The 17,609-nt window shown below is 42.2% G+C and overlaps 1 protein-coding gene across 1 annotated transcript in view; it reads right to left on the reverse strand.

Moving 5' to 3' along the window:
* The window catches only part of chn2 (chimerin 2), a 50,670-nt gene that overhangs the window by 21,065 nt on the left and 11,996 nt on the right, over positions 1–17,609 (reverse strand). The window contains exons 2-6 of the mRNA XM_080426611.1: positions 16,481–16,519; positions 9,068–9,123; positions 6,609–6,640; positions 5,663–5,776; positions 5,134–5,404 (exon numbers count right to left, since the gene is read on the reverse strand). Of these exons, the coding sequence (XP_080282737.1) occupies positions 5,134–5,404; positions 5,663–5,776; positions 6,609–6,640; positions 9,068–9,123; positions 16,481–16,519 (512 nt within the window). The remainder of the gene's footprint in view (positions 1–5,133; positions 5,405–5,662; positions 5,777–6,608; positions 6,641–9,067; positions 9,124–16,480; positions 16,520–17,609) is intronic.

Below are 17,609 nucleotides of genomic sequence, written 5' to 3' on the forward strand. Positions count from 1 at the left end.
AGTTCCCTTTTATGCAGGGTTTACACTAGCGGCAAGCCGGAAACAAAGAAACAAAGCTACAAATGACCACACATGTCCAGCTACATTGCTGCTGACTCGTGCTGAGTCACTGTTGAAGGAATGAGTTTTTCTTTCATTTACAGAACAGGAATTATGGGGATATAGAAGGGACGTGGAAATGAACTAAAAACATCATGTTTGTTTGATGCTTCACTGCATCACTGGAGCGCTGAAAAAAACTTGAGTTCAGCTCATCTTTTTTTCTGGTAGCGCATCACGCAGCGACAAGTGATGGACGTCACTTTGTAGCTTCCTGTCGCTGGCTTCCATTAAAAATGATGTGAAGCCTGTCGCTTCGTCGCCGCCAGCCAGCCAGCGTGCCGTGAATACAGCGTTAGAAGCTTTGCAGTGATCAAAACCAGTGTGGCGAGTGATTATACGCCACTGTAGTGACACTGACATGTAAAATGGATGGGGTGTGTGGGCGCGCACATGTGCATGTATGGGAATGTTTCTTTGTTTGTGTGTGTGTGTGTGTGTGTGTGCGTGCATGCGTGCAAAGAAAAGTATATGCGCAAGGTGGCCAGACAGATTAAAGCAAATCCCTCACGCCTCGTGGGAGAATTCTGCCTACAGTACTAAACCCTATGCACTCATGACAATTACAAAGTATCAACAACACATGAAGTGAATACATGGGAGTGTTGGCTGTACGGCGAGGCCATCTCTCGCACTAATGGGTGTGGTGTATTTTGTCAACATGAACCGATAAAAGTAAAACTCTGCTTCAGGCAATTGGACAAGGCCTCCATTCCCCTCTCACATCCATTCGTACTGCACCCAGGGTTCAATTAGTAAAAAAAAACAAAGGGGGACATGTACTTAATCACTTAAGTCCTATATTCTTCTTTGTACGACAAATGGCGAAAACAGCCGATCTACAAGCTCACAACGCGTTGTGACATGTGATGCGTTGTGACTGTGAGCTAGTACAGTAGATACTGTACTAGCTAGTACTGCTATTTTAGAGCAGGAATAAAACATATCCCCACCAGTGATCAAAATTAATGACTAGAGGGGGGATATCAAAAGCAGACGCATGGATCCCCCCCCCCAGCAAATACAACTACTACTACTGTACCAGTAGAGAAGATAGAGTTGGATTTTTGCTAAACATAATTTTTAAGGCATTTTCTGTCTTATTAGATCTCAAAAGTGAAGGGAGACATGAGAGTGGAGGTTAAAAAGGACAGGATGAGACAGGTGGTTGTGATTAGATCTGTGCTTAATGCAGTACACGGCCTTATCTGTGCGCAGCACTCTGTTTATATTGACAGAGAGAAGGCAGGTGCTTCGTCAACTACGATGCTGTGTGAAGCCTGCAATCATTTGTGCCGGCAGCCTCTCAGCTCCTGCTGTATTAAAGTGGGCAGCTGAAGTAGGAGGTGCTTTATTAAGCTACAGAGTGAACTGACAGTCCAGACATCTAGACATCCGCAAATGTCTGTATCTGTAAATGTTTACTCGCCAAAGGGGAGCTTTTCGCCGCACTGAGTAGCTCTGGTTGTCGTTATTTGACAAGGATGTGGATTGATTTGTGTGTTTAGCAGTTGCACAGTAGTAGGCGCAGTCAGTGTGGTTTAGGGCAGTGATTCTCAAACTTTTTGAATTTCAAGGGTTCCCAGTTTGACATGCATTAGGCCACGGACCCCCCATTTCATACCATTAGTTTTTTGGGTGGTGTAGGCATCGGCTTCCATGAACAACCAAGGCAACCCATTGACCTCACGGATTGTCCGAGATATGCGTTAGGTTTGTGCCACTACACACATATAAGTGGTATCGTGCACGATATAACGTCTGTCTCCCATGTATGCCCCTGTATGTCATTAACATGACGTTTTTGACGACATCAGCATCCCCATATCTCCATATTTGGTGGATCGGTCGTATGGTAGTGGGTAACGCACTGGGTACCACAGGTACTCTGACAGCAAGTACTGTACTGGTATTGCATAAACAGGGGGCATGCATTCACAACTTGCATCGTTCAGGACTAGAATTGTTCCAGATTAGGCCTGTGCACATTTATAAATAACCTATTGAGTGTAATATCTAATGTTATTAGTACTGTGGTAACCGGTACCACACTGGGTAATCTAACAATGGGTTACAGTGAGTACTCTGACAACAGGTACAATGGGTATTGCATGCACGGTCCCTGAGTAGGCTAGTTATTTAAATGTGATTATTCCAACAGCGAGCTGTTTCATACCTTTACCATCCACCCTCTCTCATCCATATATTCTCATCTCTGAAAACAGCTCATTCAATATTATGTTCTCTATTGGTTCATATTTTGCTTGAAATTTGGCCATCAAAACGTTTGGGTGCATTATGTGTGACTATTTTCAACTGAAATGTATTTTTTCAGTACAAAGGGTCTTGCGAGCGACAAAGTATAAATTAGCCTGAACTTTTACAAATTGCTGCAGTACTGCTGCTGACACATTTTCCAGCTCCATAGTGCAACATGTTAATAACACTGCCTTCTGACAGGTCTGTCATATCCCTGCCGTTCACCGGCTGTCAGGCTGACAAACTATCAGCCGGGCGTATGAAGACATATTACCCTCCTCAAGTAATTGATTTGATCGTCAAGCTAAAAGTCACATAAAGGGTAAAAACCCTATGAAAGGCATGTTCTATGAAAAATTGTGGTGTTTCTTATAAAGAACCACTTTAACCCCAACCTCCCTACTTATGTCATTCTAGGCAAAAATGTTGAAAAAAGCCTATTTACAGAGCTTGTAGATCAGCTATTTTCTAGGAGGGGGGGGAGTGGGGTTCATTTTTCACAATTTTAGAAAATACTTAAAAAGTTAAAAGACTAGATAATGCTAAGTCCCTGCATCTGTCAGGAGACAGGGGAAAGACGACAGGAGCTTTGTTGGATTGCCATCTAGTGGAGGTAAGGCTTGCCTCCCCAGTCAGAAAACAGGACACTCTACTCTACGCATTCCTCGAGCAGACAGTTAATCATTGACAGACTATCGTTCAGCAGCAGCGTGTTGGAAAAACAAAAGGCTACTGTATGCGGTTCGTCTCAGCCAAGAACGCTGTCTGTCTGATTACATGACGGCGGGCGAGACAAGTCCCCGGTCCCCTCAGTCATCATTACCTTTCAGAGGACGCAGTGAAGCGCAGCAGATGAAGTGAATACGCACTGCTGGCGGCGGGTGGGGGTGGGGGGTGGGGGGTGGAGGGGGTGGAGGGGGTGGCGAGGGGATAATGTACCTCTGCCTGTCCACCAGACAAGAGAGGCAATCCACCTCCCACACAAGCCCTGCAATATTACTGTAGATGGCAATTTTACCGTGCTGTGGGAAATCGACAAATGTGAAACGAGGCCTTGGTACCATAAGCACACACACTGTTGAAGGGCAAATGCAAATGCATAAAAATGTTAACCCAGATGTTTTTGGAATGTTAGTAATGTGTATTCTGCTCCAAATGAGATCCTACAGGAAAATGACACTGTTGTTCATACTGTATACTGTAGAATGATTTATGGCACAAACTTCAAATAATTTGTGCTATTTAGAGTTTTTCCTCAATCGCTTGCATGCATTTCTTGAAACTCTAACCTCCTTCTTTCAACATTGCCTCAAAACCCCATGCCATTTAGGTTGGCCAATGCAATATTTCAACTTCTCATTGTGTTTGTACAGAATGCAAAAACACTATAAACACAGTTGTCATAGTGTGGATGCAATTCTCATTCCAGCTAAAAACAGATTGTTTTTCGTTCCTCTACATTTCCCATCCACATTGACACAGTTGTTCCTTGGGTAAATCATTGCATGCAAAGTGCTATGTACAATGAGCACTGTGTTTGTACAAAAGATAAGGCCAGCATGGTGGGTGATTGGAGTGAGTAACCTCCCTTTACACAACTGATGAGTAACGGAGAACACATGCTGTCAATTCCTTGTGTCAGGTAAAGGTTTATGCAATGATCAGGAGATGACATTGTTGTAGAGATTGACCTACAGTACTTAGTCTTTTGACGCATGCGGTTATCATTTTGATTCTCATGCACGGTAAATGGACAGCATTCATATAGCGCCAAAGCAATTTATTTCACATTCACCCATTCAGACACACAATCACGCACCGACAGCAGAGGAAACCATGCAAGGCACCAACCTGCCCATCGGGAGCAGTTCGGGGTTCAGGGACACTTTGACACGCAGCCAGGAGGAGCCGGGCATTGACCGATTTCCAAGACGCCCGCTCTACCTCCTGAGCCACTGCTGCCACTGCACGGGTGTTACAGCATTAACCCATTTATACCTGAGGCTGACTCTAAAAACACCTTCTAAATCCTGACCTACGTTTTCTGAAAAACACCAAATCTATTCAAAAACACAATTGTTTTAATATTGCTATATATAGCAACAACTAAAATGACACAGCTTGAAAGGTATAACAATGTATAGGTGTAACAGGTCTAAATAGAGAAAAGCTTTCACTGTAAACTAAGGAAGATGACCAAAGTCAGTGGTTGGAAATATGACCAAAGTCAGTGGTTGGAAATATGGTAAATAAACATGAACCTCAGGTAATTCTTCCCCAAATGGTTCAATAATATAAAATAACGATACCGAATGAGATATTTAACCAATTACTGTAAGCTCTATTCAAACATTTTCAAAGGGAGCCGATCTACAAGCTCACAACGTGTTGCATCAGGATGTTGTGAGCTTGTAGATATGCTATTTTCAAAAATGTTTGACATGTTTGTTCCTAGGTGGTTTGAGATGTAATTCAAATCGGATTTATATATACTGTATGAGTCTCAGTCTGGACACTGGGAATACACAAATATAGAATATACTGCATTGCCACTACTGTTGTAGTTCTGTTGCTGACCCGCCCAAATAAACAAATAAAGAAAGACAAATCCGATCTCATCCCTTGCAAATAAGTGTGGACAGTCAGTCCTAAAGAATGTATTTGAGAAACAAATCAGATTTGCCTGCAGTCTCAACAAAGCAATTGAGCTGAACTAAATTCCATAACTTGATAGATCATACAGTTTAATGGAACAGAGTATAATGGAGTCCTCACCCTCTCGTCTCTCTGGAAGGTGACTCGGCGGCGCTCCGTCCGCCCGTGGTTCAGCCGGTGTACCATCTTGTCTTTGAGCAGCGAGGTGTAGCCCAGGTGCTCGTAGATGGGGTTGGTGGTCATCTTGGCGATGTACTCCGCCGCCTTGGTCTCGATGTAGAGCGTGATGAGGCCGTCGGTCACGAGGTCGTGGACCGACTCAAACCGCTTTTCCCCGACAAAGTGCTTGCCGTCGTAAAATAACCTGTAGTTGAGAGTCTGGTGGCCGAATCTGCCAGCAAGGAGATAATGGCATAATGTTAGCTGAGTGAGTGAGTGAGTGAGTGAGTGAGTGAGTGAGTGAGTGACTGACTGACTGACTGACTGACTGACTGACTGACTGACTGAATGACTGAATGAAAGAGTGAATGAAAGAGTGATAGATTGATTGATTTGAGTGTGATTGAGTACAAGATTGCATGAGTGACTGACAGAGTCAATGCTATAGCAGACCTTTAGGGGTGTGTGTTCTTCTGTCACTATACAGTACCTTAAGGCCAGGGTGTGCGTCCCTGGCTGTCTTTGGCTCTCTCTGATGAGGTAAGCCCCCTCCGATCCCACCAGCAGCTGATCTGCATATTCACGAGAGATGACGCCGTGGAATCTGAAGCAACATGACAGATTCACCGTGACTACCCAGACGACGATGACCGTTTTCCTAGAGATGCTTGGTATACTGTAACATGTATACCATACTGTATGTGGCTTCTATGCCTCAAACTTTTTTTTTCCATCTCATGCGTCTGACTTATTTGACATATAAATATGACACAAAGTACCTAAAAAGTTCAATTTTAACACAAACATTAGTAATGTATGGCTGATGTAGTGCATATAATACATGGAAGAATCCTACTACATTTTTATGGGTCCTCCGATGCTTTTATTCAGATTAATTATTTTTACGGCTTCAGTTTATTCCCAGACATTTTGTATCTATTCTATCACGCACGCACACACACACACACACACACACACACACACACACACACACACACACACACACACACACACACACACACACACACACACACACACACACACACACACACACACACACACACACACACACACACACACACACACACACACACACACACACACACACACACACACTCGCAAATGCGTACACAAACATGTACCCATATATACACACAGAACACATAAGTATACACACACTGACACACACCCATGCAGATGCACTCATGCGCGCACCCCCCCCCCCCCCCCCCCACACACACACACACACACAAGCCCACACAAAGCCCACCCACGTACGTACATACACACATACATACACCCATCCACCCACAAGTCTTGGGAGCCCCAAACCACATCTAATACTAGGCAATAATGACAGATAACACCCAACCCAACCCCCTGTGCAGAGCAGGCGGGTGTTATTAAGAAAAGGAATGAAGTTACAGTACACTCACTCTCTGCCGTAGTACTTGGGCCTGTTCTCCATCTGGAAGCCAGAAAAGATATATTGGCTGACGGAGTGATATCATACCAAAGAAAAGCTTCAATTTAATGGCTTTAGCAATCTCTCCTCTGGCAGTGTGTGTGTGAAAGATAAAGGAGTCCATGCTATGGGACAGAAATCACAGTGGCTGTCTGCATCCCTGTCTGCAAGCTGCTGAACCATTTGTCCTGGGCGGAGGAGGGTTAAGTACAAGCATATCGTTGCTGTCGGGCAGAAACCTCATATCTCCATATTTCAACTTTTTACGTTTTTTTCCCCCGTAGTAAATTCATGCCCAACTACTTCATCGTACAACAATGTCCCGCAAAAGCCGCGAAAATAGCCGATCTACAAGCTCACAACGCGTTGTGATGTGACACATTGCGAGCTTGTAGATCAGCAATTTGTTGCTATTTTCGAAAATGTTTGAAAGTGAAAGTGGTTAAGTGTGGCCATGGGTTTTTATAAATATTTAACCAATGAAAAGTATTAACGAGAGCTTGCGACTGAAATAACTATAATGGATCCATTGAAACATTTGTTTACAGTTGAGGACATACAAGGTTTCCGTCCGACAGCGACGATAGAGAACGCAGGCAGCATGGTGACGGATCGAGAATGAACGATTACAGTGTGATGTTAGGGTGTGTGTAGTCTTATCCGCAGTGGAAGTCTCACAAGCATAGGGAACAGTTCAGATCAATATACTTTTCATCATGTGCTTCACTGGGTGGGGTCAAAATGAAGGAAATACCAGCACAAAGTCTTTATTCAGAGATGGTGACCCGAGGAAGTAGGGCGTCTTTTAGTATCGCAGCTTTCAGTCTAGTTATATCTTCTAAAAGGCAAGGTTGCTGCTTTTAAATATCAACCCAGCCCCAAAAAAAAAGTGCTTCGGAAAGAAAATCTCATTATTCCTTGCAGATATTTTACATGAATGTGTCCCATTTTCTTAGAGGTGTTTTATAAGACATTATATACCATATGGTTTCTACTAGGCCTCTCTAAGGAAACATTTCACATTACATAAAAATGTAAATATATATATATATATAAAAATGTAAATATATATATATATATATATATATATATATATATATATATATATATATATATATATATATATATATATATATATATATATATATATATATATATATATATATATATATATTTACATTTTTATATATATTATATATATATATATATATATATATATATATATATATATTTACATTTTTATGTAATGTGAAATGTTTCCTTAGAGAGGCCTAGTAGAAACCATATGGTATATAATGTCTTATAAAACACCTCTAAGAAAATGGGACACATTCATGTAAAATATCTGCAAGGAATAATGAGATTTTCTTTCCGAAGCAATTTTTTTTTTGCCTGGGTTGATATTTAAAAGCAGCAACCTTAGAAGATATAACTAGACTGAAAGCTACGATACTAAAAGTCCTACTTCCTCGGGTCACCATCTCTGAATAAAGATATATATATATATATATATATATATGTATATATATAATTCACGATCTACATATTGGAAGTCGAAAATACAATCTCCTATTTTTGTGAATTCCCAGTTGTCGATTTTGAATAAAGGTCTAGCTTAGCTCATGGCTGCCGTCACAGTCGTTTCTCTTCAAACTAATGGTGCCATCATAAGTGCTTTGTCAATAAGGTACACACAGCTCCCATCAGAAATGGATTGCACTGGCACAATCGTTACACATGACACGTGCCAACTCCTCTTAGGTTTGATTTGATTGATAACAGGAAAGCACAGAACCATAAGTACAGAAACATAAAAACCCTCTAGTGTACACAGTCAAATTCACATTTGAGAAGGGGGTGTAAGTGATATGTTTTTGAGGTTTATGGTTTTTGTTAAAAGTTAAAACTCTGTATTCCAATAGTAATCGTTGCTATCAGTGTTTGTTTCTTTAGTGAACAGGAAATAAAAAAATTAGGTCAGGATACCAATTGTATCTAATCAGGAATGAGAACCCCGATAAAGGGCTATACAATTGAAGCCATTCATAAGCTTCAATTGTATAGTGTTCCAGTTCCAATTTCCAAGTTCATCACTTCCGATTTCACTTGTTTATGCTGTATCCGGTATGACAAAATTGGTATCCCAACCTGTAAATGAATTTTCTGTTTACTAAAAAGCTGGAGAGACGGGGAGAGCCCTGTTACTAAACAAACACTCCATCATGACGATAATTGCGGAATATAGTTATTTAACAGTTATTTTAACAACAACAAAAAAAGAATCACTTACATCCCCTTTAACTTAGAGATACATTAAACCTCAGTAATTTACAGTGCACTATAGCCGTGTTTACTGTTTGTGTGACTTTTAACGTGACCCTGGCCTGTAGCCTGGCACCATATCTATTTACAGATACTATATATACTGACCTCCTGAGGACATGTGACCCTCTTGGGCCTGGGGGCCTCCTGCTGTAGCTGGTACACTGTCAGAGACAAACATGGAAGTTAATGGGGTCTTCTGTCCCCTGGCTCAGCGCAGAATGTACACACATCAAGTGCAAAATGTGTGACAATACTGTATGACAGCAAAGACAGGGCAGAGAGAGAGAGGCAAGCACAGGCCATAGGTGTGTTCGCACCCACAATGTTGTAAGTCAGTCTGACTCAGGTCTGAGTTTTTCAAAAATAGCAGATGTACAAGCTCGTAGCACGGCATGAAGTGACGAGCTGTGAGCTTGCATATCTGCACATTTTGTTTTACTTTCTGAAAAACGTATGTTTCTATATATATATATATATATATATATATATATATATATATCATATATATATATATATATATATATATATATATATATATATATATATATATATATATATATATATATATATATATATATATATATATATATACATATATATAGCTAAAATCCAAAATGACACAGATGCTGTTTTAATGGGTTAAGAAGACAAATACACAATCAGCCTTTGACATTGATTATTTTAATAAAATATCAAGAATTAAAGGATTTAGGCTACAGTCACACATACGCGCCGGAGGGGGAGTTGCCAACGCATGCTGGAGAGTCAGACACATCAATTTCCCATGTTGTCTTGCAGATTGTGGGCAGTGCTGGCTGTTTGGTATGTAGTTCGTGGAGTGGTTGGCTCACCAAAAGAAAACTACAAGCCTGTCAAGTGGGGTCAACAACACACTTCTTTCCCTTTGGTTAACGCCCGGTCAAAGTTCACCAGTGTTGAATTCCATGGTTCGGGCGCGTTGAACGCAAAATGCGTCAACGAGCTGCACCCCATTGCTTCCATAGAATGGAAGTGAACGGGACGCGGATGTGTGGCCATGCCCTTATGTCTTAGCAAGTTTGGAAAAACGTGTACATGCATTCATCTTCATTAGACTCTGTAATTACTGTGTTTTTTACAGGTCTCCCAAAAAAATCGATCAGACGACTACTGCTCGAGTCCTTACTAGTATAGTACCAGGAAAGTGGATGATCTCTCTCCAGTTCTTACAGTACATCTTTACACTGCCTGTCAAAGAATAGATTTAAAAATACTACGGTTGGTTTATAAAGCACTGAATGGTTTACGGCCAAAAATACATTCCTGATCTTGGCTACACCATGAACCATCCACTGAACCCAGAGTCAGAACTAAACATGGATGAGCTGTGGTCAGTTTTTATGCATCGCATACTGTATCTGGAATAAACTCCAAGAAAACTGCAGGTCTGCTACAACTCTCAGTTCTTATAAATCAAAGCTGAAACCCTTTCTGTTTGCAGCATGCTTTTACCGGGTTTTCATTCTGCACTGTAATTGTGCTTATTGCGTATTCAAAATGTCCTTTTATAACGTGATTCTTTTGCACTCTCACAATGGTCTGTCTTAATGTCTCGATGCTTAATGTAAATTTAAACATTGCCTCGCCTTGACTACTGTATAGTATGTGACATGCTGTAATCAGTTGTGTCACCACCATGCCCCAAATTTCCATTTCAGTTACTTAGCTGGTGCTCTTATTCAGAGACTTCCTGTCAGTGAGGATGTACAGTATGGCTCAGTGTTTATTTTGGGTTGACAAGTGTGGATTTGGGAGCCGTCACTCACAGTGTGTGTGGATATGGCTTCGGGGCAGGCGTTCCTCAAGTGTGATTGAACATCACAAGTGTTCAACGAACTCTGGCAGAGTTTCACCTCTTTCAACCTGGCATCCCCTCTTTTTGGCATGTCATTATAGTAGAACATTTCCAAATATTAGACTGGTGCCCGTTGGGAATGCATGCCCCACACGGTTACACAATACCCGCTTCCTTTACCTGTCATCTGTTTGAGTCTCTTTTATGCCCATATATGGAGTTCTGTGTGATGCATCCAGGCCAGTCTATGACGTCAGTAATATGACATCATATTGATGCCATCAGGGTACTCCATATTAGATGGGGATTTGCGGATTTATCTATTTTTTTGGGAGATCTGCTGAACTGACCGACTTCCCACTAGGCACATCACACCCTCAAGGCCTCGGCGATACGCACACCGAGGTCCAAGTCAACCGGCAGTTCTCGAGATACGCTGGTGACAAACTCACTCACTAGAGAGATTTCCAAAATGTTCAAACAATTTCAAGATTGTTTGAATAGAATAGCAAATGTAGCTGATCTATAAGCTCAAAACAAGTGACACGTTGTGATCTTGTAGATCAGTTAATTTCGCTATTTGTCATACGGTAATGTATATTTGTATAAGTGGTTAAAAGAATACACTGACATGGTGGTCATATAAACACTGGCATAGTATTTATACAAAGACTGGCATAGTATTTATACAAACACTGGTATAGTGTTTATGCAAGTCTGTTCTTACACTCTGCTGAGTTAAATAACACTGAGGATGCTTTACATTTAGCTGATGCTCTTAAGAGCAGCTATGGATACAAGTATCTCGCTCAAGGTCACTTTACTGTGGCAGGGATTGAACCTGTGGCCCTTTTGGTTTCCAGACAGTTCTATTATTGAACTAGATACTTCTATTACTTCTAGTATTCAATAATACTTCTAGTTTCTATGTGAAACTAGACATTGACCACTGAGCCAAAGGGAAGTATTACTGCAGACTGTTGCACCAATTGGGTGAAAGTTCTCTCTTAAGAATGAACTTGATGGTGCAACAGTAGGTGTCAGATTTCGGTAGAAACTATTTTTTTGTGTAATTTTTGGGGGCAGCTTTTCTGAGTCTTCATTTGACAGGTACAGTGGAGAGAGGCAGGGAAAATATAGAGAGAGTATGGGAGCGACTTGCAGGAAATAGTCCGGCCGGCTAGGGGACGAAACAGGGACAAGGAATTGAAACAAGGAATCGAAACAGGGAATCCAAACAGGGACTTCTCATACCTACAGTTGAACCTTTTCAGGTGCTGCAACACGAATTAGAAATGACGTTCAATCTACTACAGTTTAACTTGGTGCAACCTAGTGCTGGTCTTCAGGATGCATGTGGACCAACAGTGCAACTGATCACTCATTGCTTGATGTCCTTGTCCACTGCAAAGGCAGCAGAAGAGGTCTAACAGGAGCCATTAGCCTAGAAGTACACGACTAATCCCTCAGTGCTTTATATGACAGCAGCCGTATACCTGCGATCCCCTTTGTGTGAATGGGGACCATATTTCACAACGACAGCCCTGCTCGAGCGCTAATGCGGGATGCTAACGGTATACATTAATCCTTTTGACCTGAATGAGGACACGCACAAATACACACACACACGTGCGCGTGCGCGCGCACACCGGTATGAACACTACCAAGCTTCTGTAGGATTAGCCATACTTGAAAGTGCTTGGCAGAGCTCAGAGAAAATCACCGAAACCATTGAAAAAGGAAATGAAGAATGTGAGGCATGCAGGAGAGAAAATCACCCAGACATAACAGTATCACAGCTGGGCAGAATTCGTCTGTTAAATAAAAGATAGCTTAACTGCTGTTTCCACAGTTTCAACATGATATTTGACAGATATCGACATGTAAATCATGATATATAGGCCTACAGTACATACAGTAGCCTAAGTATGCTTGGAAATATTGTCACATTGCTACAGTATGTTAAAGTAGCAACACTTTGATTTGGCCTCTTGGTATCTAAAAAGGGAGTTTGGTGAATGTTTATTTATTTAATAGTTAGTTAATTAGTTAACTAGATGGTGGTCAACTTGAGACATTTTTTTTTCAAGGAAAGACTTGAAGCAGCATGCTAAGGGAAAATGACACTTTAGTAGAAGTTTCGGTTGCATAGCCGAGATACGTTCAATTGTTGCTCCGATGATTATAAATTGATATTCCAAAATTGTCTTCTCATTGACTTTGCACGGTAACACAGGTCTCAAAGACTCCCTTTCAGAACATAAACAAATGCGAACAAAGCAGATTCTACCAGTGTGTACTGTAACATTACAATACAAATTTCTGTTGATTTGGAGTTGCTGATTATGAGTTACATCATGGCAAGGTAACTACACAAACTAAAACAAAAAGATCACCAGCGCTCACTGCCAAGTCCTTTTAGGATATTTTATTGTCTAGCACGGGCAGCACTAGAAGTCAAGTCACATTTATTTATATAGCACATTCATACGACAAGCGCTAACTCAATGTGCTTCAAAATAAAAGCAGAACAAATGCAAAGGTCAACGATGACAGCGAGAGCCTTCCTCAGCATGTGACATGCTGAAGGAAGAAGGCTCGCGGTGAAACGCATCCGTTTGTAGTTAGTCCTAAAAGGACTTGAAGTGTCTGCTGGTGATCTTTTAGTTTTAGTTTAATTCATTCTGAACCGTGCACCCGGTTAGAGACTGTTGTTTGTGATGAGCACTCACATTCCTTTTGCAGTTACAAGGTAACTACACAACCCGAACCTCTACCAAAGTGTAATTTATAGCTTTAAAACAGACCTGAAAGCACAGCATGTTAAAACACATAAGAACAGATGAGTCAATAAAATAGCTGGAATAGACTGGTGCAGGCAGTTCAGGGTCAGTCAATGTTGAGCTTTGCAAGGCAAAGCAGCCAACTCCCAATGGTGTCACCCACACGCCCTTCAGAAGCATGTCAAATTCTCTTTAAGCATTAACTGGCCTTGGCACACTGAGTGTACTGTCTAATACTCTATCAGTTAAAACTATTCGTATTGGTTGCCAAGCATAAACCGATAAAACAAAAGCACCATTTAAAGCCGTTCTCTGCTAAATGATTGATAGCTAGGAACCAAATGAACCCTCATGGGTCTGTAACCCTAAGTGTCTACGAATGGAACCAAATGGACCCTTACTGGTCCATTTGGTTCCATTTGTACACTCTCAGTGTTAAGGAGGGGGTGCGTGGCCTAATGCATATCAAACTGGGGGTCAATGAAACTAAAAAGGTGGAGAATCACTGATTTAAAGAAACGGCTGCTACATAATGTAGCCCCTGTTTTTTAATAACCTTTAATATTTCTTCCAGTTTGACAAGACACGGTCCTTCTGGCTCAGGGTAGGGTAACCGTTGCCAGAAATGATGCACAGTGCACTGTGTGCTTTTTTCCCCCGACTGCGCTGTACAGTCCTAGAGGATAGAGAAACTGCTGTGTAAGGCTGAGAGCTACAGTACGTCTCAACCACAGCAGGAGGGAAGGAGAAGTCCTGACTGTGAAATTGTGTTATTTTGTCAGGGTGACTTAAGTCACACCGGCAAAGATGCTGGGAAATCTTCCACTTCCAGGACTGGGACATACGGAGGTCTAAAAATACACCTGAGTGCAGAGGGCAGAGGGGATGCGGGGAGGGGGTGGGGGGGGGGGGGGCAGGGGGAGATGAGAGGAGGCATCAGGCAAGCAGTAACGTAGGAGAATGCTGCACAGAAATAATTCGACTGAGCCATGAACATACAGCAAACCATACTGTTGCTGAGTATTCTACTATGGAATAAACTAAACTGTCAGTCCGACCGTCCCTCCATCCCTCCTCATCCAGCTCTCTCCTCAGTGGGTTGACCAATCGATCTGAACTTGGGGCACATGGGCAGTTACCATTGGCATATCATCGCTGTCGGGTGGAAACCTTGTATGTACAAAAAAACGTTCCTTTTCTTATTTTTTTTATAAAATAAAATAGCCGAACTACAAGCTCACAATGCATCGCATCGCAACGCGTTGTGAGCTTGTAGATCTGCTATTTTGCCTACGTTTGTGCGACACTCTTATGTGACAAAGTAGGGCATTAAATTACGAGAAAACATAAAACGTTGAGATATGGAGAATGAGATACAAGGTTTCCGCCCGACCACAGCGATATGCAGGTAGTGAGGAAGCCAATGTTTCACTTTTCACAAATGTACGCTATTAATTAGCATCTTTGCCACTGGTTGTGGAATATGTAGTTGCGGTCCGATAGTCCGGATGGACTGCAATGCCACTGCAATGGTTCTATGATGGGATCTGTAGTCACAGTCGTTGGTCCCATAGCCTGGACGGACGGACAGTGGGTGGGAAATGCGGGTATAGACTAGTAGTCTATATTAACAGTTCATTTACAAAGCTATCTCCAACTGAATCAATAGTATACAACATATATATATAGTATATAGCATACAGTAAATAGCCTGTCAAGGTGAGATACTGGGGTGCACTAGTGGGTGACTGGGTAGTGCATCGATCACATTATTGCAAAATTACTGTTTCGATTCCGGCGGAAAACCTGTGTTGCGTTTACTGTAAATAAAGCTAAGTAAATAAACCTTTTTTTAAAGATGAGATGCTGCACTGGATACAGTAAAAACAGTACACAGTAAAGACAGATACCGTACTGTGCAAACACTCCGAACTCCTTTTGAGACCTTTTATTTGTTGATATTTTAATCTCCTCTTCATCTCATCAGAATGAGGATGATGAAGAGACATTCAAAGTCAAAATAGATAAATAAATAAATGTGTTGCCTTTACCTTCTCTAGACCTAACAGTACCTAATGTAAGTTAATGTAATGCATCCAGCTCAAAGTAAGCCACAGACACGGTCGCTGCTCAACATGCTGTTGCATGAAAAAGTAATTTTTGCTGAGTTCCTGCAGTTTGCAGCAGATGCCATGCAGATATTCTGGGGAGTCAACCCATTTCCTCTGCGCTCCACACAGCAGCGTTTAATGAGCTGACTGTTCCCAAACACATCGCCATTTTTAACTGAGCCGCTTTGCAGGTACAGTAGGAATTGCATTTCCTGGCTTATGCCAACCTATTTTCTTCAGAGACCTGGGATTTGTGCCTTTGTGTGTGTGTGTGTGTGTGTGTGTGTGTGTGTGTGTGTGTGTGTGTGTGTGTGTGTGTGTGTGTGTGTGTGTGTGTGTGTGTGTGTGTGTGTGTGTGTGTGTGTGTGTGTGTGCGTGCGCGCGCATCATGTGACTGCGTATATGTCTGGGTATGTGATCACTTATTTATCCGGTATGCTTGTGCCTTTGATCCCTGATGCGAATATGTTTGTGCATGTTTGTGTGTCTGTGTCTGTGTCTGTGTCTGTGTGTGTGTGTGTGTGTGTGTGTGTGTGTGTGTGTGTGTGTGTGTGTGTGTGTGTGTGTGTGTGTGTGTGTGTGTCATTTAACTGCAACATATTGAGTTCCCCCTATAGTGTGAAAACCCAATTCTTCCACGTGCAGGAAAGAAATGCTATACCTGTTATTTATAGATTGAACATAAACGCTCCTTTATTTCGACAAGCATCGGCGTGGAGGCAGGGGGGGGGGGGATCAGGCTTACACATTCTTAATCAACGCACATGATTCGACAGATACAAGTACTTACAGTAGGACTTCCATATGGGCGGCTGGTAATCCTCTGGGTCTGCAAAGGAAACAAGGGAGAGGTAATGTTACAAACACAGCACGGTGTTAATAGACTCTCTCATTAAAAGTCTCTGCTACTTTTCCCTCCCCTGTGGGCTGGCGGTGAGCTCATCCCTGTGGGTAGGGTATGTCAACACTGTTTATCTTCTCTGCTATAATTATGCATGAGGTTTCACACCGGGCCGATGCCTCTGGAGATCCACCGGTGAACACACTTTTGTTCTGTTCGGTGTCCCCTGACGAAAGGCAGATCGATACAGATTCTCCGCTTGTTTTTTTTTTGCTTACCGCATGTCTCCACCGGGTCAATATTACCGGCTATTATTATTCAAAACCATATATACTAAGTTGACCAGGGTCCCCCAGGGCTCTATATTTGTTCCCCTCCGTTTTTCCCCTCTACGACTTTGCGACGCAGCGCGTTGTGATCTTGTAAGGATAAGGATAATTCCTTTAACAGGTCCATTCATGAAAGTCCTTGCGGTCTTGTTTCCAATGAGGGCCTGTGAGCAATTAGGGGTTAAGAGTCTTGCTCAGGGCCTGGAATCGTACCTGGGGCAACCAGGGCCTCTGGCTCCCTAGGCGGGCTCACTAACCACTCAGCTACGGCCGCCCCCAATGTCGATGGGCGATGGCATATTTTCACTGAATGTTTGCCTCAGTCCAGAATAGGGACAGTGGGATTCATGTTGTTAAATCGATCCCCATTCTGTCCAGTTATATGTGTTGAAGTGTCCCTGAGCAAGACACTTCCCTAACAGCCCCAACGTGCTCATCGTGACCATCTGAGCAGCCATCAGCTGGGTGAAGCTCAAACTGACTTAATAAAGGTCTACCTACCTTACCCAGGGGGTACAAACAAACAAGTTTAAACAATACTATTTAATTAAATTAGGGAGAAGGAGATATCATTCCAAAACTTGACACCCGGGAGATTATTTTTTATTCCTCAGGGGAGAAAGCGGTGGTATGATTAAGCGGCTGATGTCTTCGATGGTTGATGTCTGATTAGGCTGCCGTGATCACGTTCCTGGAATGCCTGCTAATGGGGAGGCTAAAAATATCCCATGAGTGGAATGTCTCCGGTC

Source organism: Gymnoscopelus braueri, assembly GCF_963280865.1.
Source record: "Gymnoscopelus braueri genome assembly, chromosome: 4".
In the NCBI taxonomy this organism is placed as follows: domain Eukaryota; kingdom Metazoa; phylum Chordata; class Actinopteri; order Myctophiformes; family Myctophidae; genus Gymnoscopelus; species Gymnoscopelus braueri.